The following is a 2,734-nucleotide window of genomic DNA, read 5'->3' on the forward strand; positions in this document are numbered from 1 at the left end:
TGCACATGCACATACACAGAAACAGACACACTTGCACATACACACACAAACACACACAAACACACACACGTACACACATGCACTTACATACACACATACACACATGCATATACATACACATAAATATGTATACTCACATACATCACACACACACACACACACATACGTGCACATACTCGCTATTGTTCATTGACCGTTGAAGTGATGTGAGAAGGTCGCAGATCGGCTTGTACATACCTACACGCACACAGATAATTAGCGCACATGCATACACACTGATGTCAAGAAATATGTACATTACGGTACATGATCTTAGCTCGAAATATACATTCTTTATATCCACCTTTCCACATACGCTCATACCTGCACGCACACATCGTTACATACAGCATTGTAATTCGACTAACAAGGTATTCGAGAGGGTCACAGACCAGTTTATTTATGCACACGCAAAAATACATAGTACGCACACATAGGGTTTAGGGGTTTAGGGTTATAGGGTGTTAAGCAGTAGTTGATCCACACATCCTTGTGTGTGAGTGAGTCGCACTTGTTGGCCAGCCTTGCAGCGTGACATTTGTGCAGTGCATATACATACGTCTCCCAACAGCACGACAGCAGTCGGGGGCGTTCAGGTAAGTGCGAATGGAAACAGTATGCGCCGGTGGCAACCTATTCGGTGACCGAATGATCCACTGTTTCCCATTCGGTGGCCTATTTATCATCGCAACTAAACACCTAAAACCTTGAAGGCTGTCATAAACAGGCCGGTTGAACGCAGACGCTTGTGCTGTGTTGCAGCTGACACGCGTTGTACTTGCCATTTGACACACTCTCACGCGTCACCCCAATCATCTGCGGAGCGTCACTTCCTCGATACAGCCGAAAGGTCACTACCAATCATTGGAGGGGCTCTGTAGGCCCATATATAACAACCGTCTACGTTCTTAGCACCAGCGTACAGTCAACAGCCACTACGCAGGCCATAGCAACCATTACCGACGCCATAGCAACCACTTCACAGGCCATAGCAACCGTTGTATACGCCATAGCAACCACTACAGATGCCACGGCGCCGCGCATCTATGTGCAGTCGAGAATGGGCCACTGAGCAGCCACCAACTGTAGCCACTGCTCGACGATGTCGGGACGTTTTCTGCGCATAATGTCTTTAATGCGCTCGAAGTCATGCACCACCGCAACATTCTGCGTCACAGCCACACACGAGTCCAAATTAAGGACCACGTGGTGCCAACCCGCTGGCACTGTACCACAGAACAGAGTGAGAGAGAGTGAAGAGGGAAGAGTGAGAGAGTGAAGAGTGAGTGAGAGAGAGTGAGTGAGAGAGAGTGAGAGAGTGAGAGAGTGAAGAGTGTGTGAGAGTGTGAGAGTGTGTAAAGAGTGTGTGTTAGCGAGAGTCCACCCACCCACAATCCCTTTTTCTATAGTACTTGGCCAGTGTATACCCAGCAAAAAATGCACTACATAGTCATACTCACCCTGCCGTAACCATGCATGCTAAACATATACCGAGCGGTGCACGCATCTGACAACCACACAACACACCGTAGACAGTCTCTCCCGCGTCTTGGAGTATCTCCACAGGCGCACTTCCCCTCCAGTCGTCTCCGCGTATCCTGGGCAGCATGTGCTCAAACCACGCAGACGGCCCTTTCAAACGGGCGGGCCACAGCTCACCTATCTCACACGGCGCCAGATGCACCTTACGACACTCTGGCGGAAACAACATCCACCTCTTGCGACCATACAGCGACGTGTTCCATGCAGACGTTAAGAGAGGGTCCTGCAGGTACAGGGATGAGGTGGACAACCAGACTACACTTAGAAAGGGTGGTGTCGTAGGTAGACCGTTGTGAAGGAGTAAAAATAAGGCAAAGGGTATCGAATGGTACAATTGGCTGAAGAGCGTATGCGTTGCGCAAGATTGTATCATCTTTTTAATCGGCATTGAGCTATACGTAGTATATGTGATAATTAAGCAATACGTAATACATGTGTTAATTAAGCATACGTAATATATTAATTAATTAAGCGATACGTAATTTATGCGCTAATTAAGCAATACGTAATACATGTGCTAATTAAGCAAACGTGATCTATGAATAAATTAAGCAATACGTAATATATGAATTAAGTAAGCAATACGTAATACATGTGCAAATTAAGCATACGTGATAAATAAATTAATTAAGCAAAACGAAATATATGTGCGAATTAAGCAATACGTAATACATGTGCTGAATCAGCAGCAGCATAACTGACTCACTCACCCACCCACCTGGTGTATACTAGACCCAGACCTTCGCGTGCCCATCAGCACCCACCGATGCGGCGGTCGCTCCTCGGCCGAGAGGACCGAAAACAAGTCCTGGCCAGACGCAAAATACTTTGGGATGGTGTATGCACCCAGGACACCCGGAGTGGACGATTCGTCTGTGTGCTCAAACAGGTAGATGGGGTTATCATCTGCCCCGGCCAGCTGGTTGCAGTAGTAAAAGTAATCATCCAGGCGTAAAGTCACTGGCTGGTCCTGTTCATCGCTACCCACGCGGAAATGAACACTGCCAAACACGTGCGAAAGCGTTTGTTCACTCCACTCTCGTGCGCGCCACTGCCTGGTGGAGTGTCAGTGCGATTCAAAGACGTACGTTTAGAGAGGGTTAGGGGGCTTTGTACACTTAAATGTGTGCGAGTGAGCAACAACATATATATA

General features: G+C 47.5%; 1 protein-coding gene across 1 annotated transcript; it reads right to left on the bottom strand.

Moving 5' to 3' along the window:
• Positions 1-411: 411 nt before the first annotated feature.
• SARC_14070 (hypothetical protein) lies at positions 412-2,644 on the bottom strand (the record flags this gene model as incomplete). Its single annotated transcript, XM_014291797.1, has 3 exons — positions 412-1,265; positions 1,567-1,804; positions 2,300-2,644. Coding segments are annotated over 3 exons (765 nt in total), but the record flags the coding sequence as incomplete, so codon positions are not given.
• Between the last annotated feature and the right edge of the window lie 90 nt (positions 2,645-2,734).

The sequence above is a fragment of the Sphaeroforma arctica genome (assembly GCF_001186125.1).
Source record: "Sphaeroforma arctica JP610 unplaced genomic scaffold supercont1.4102, whole genome shotgun sequence".
In the NCBI taxonomy this organism is placed as follows: Eukaryota; class Ichthyosporea; order Ichthyophonida; genus Sphaeroforma; species Sphaeroforma arctica.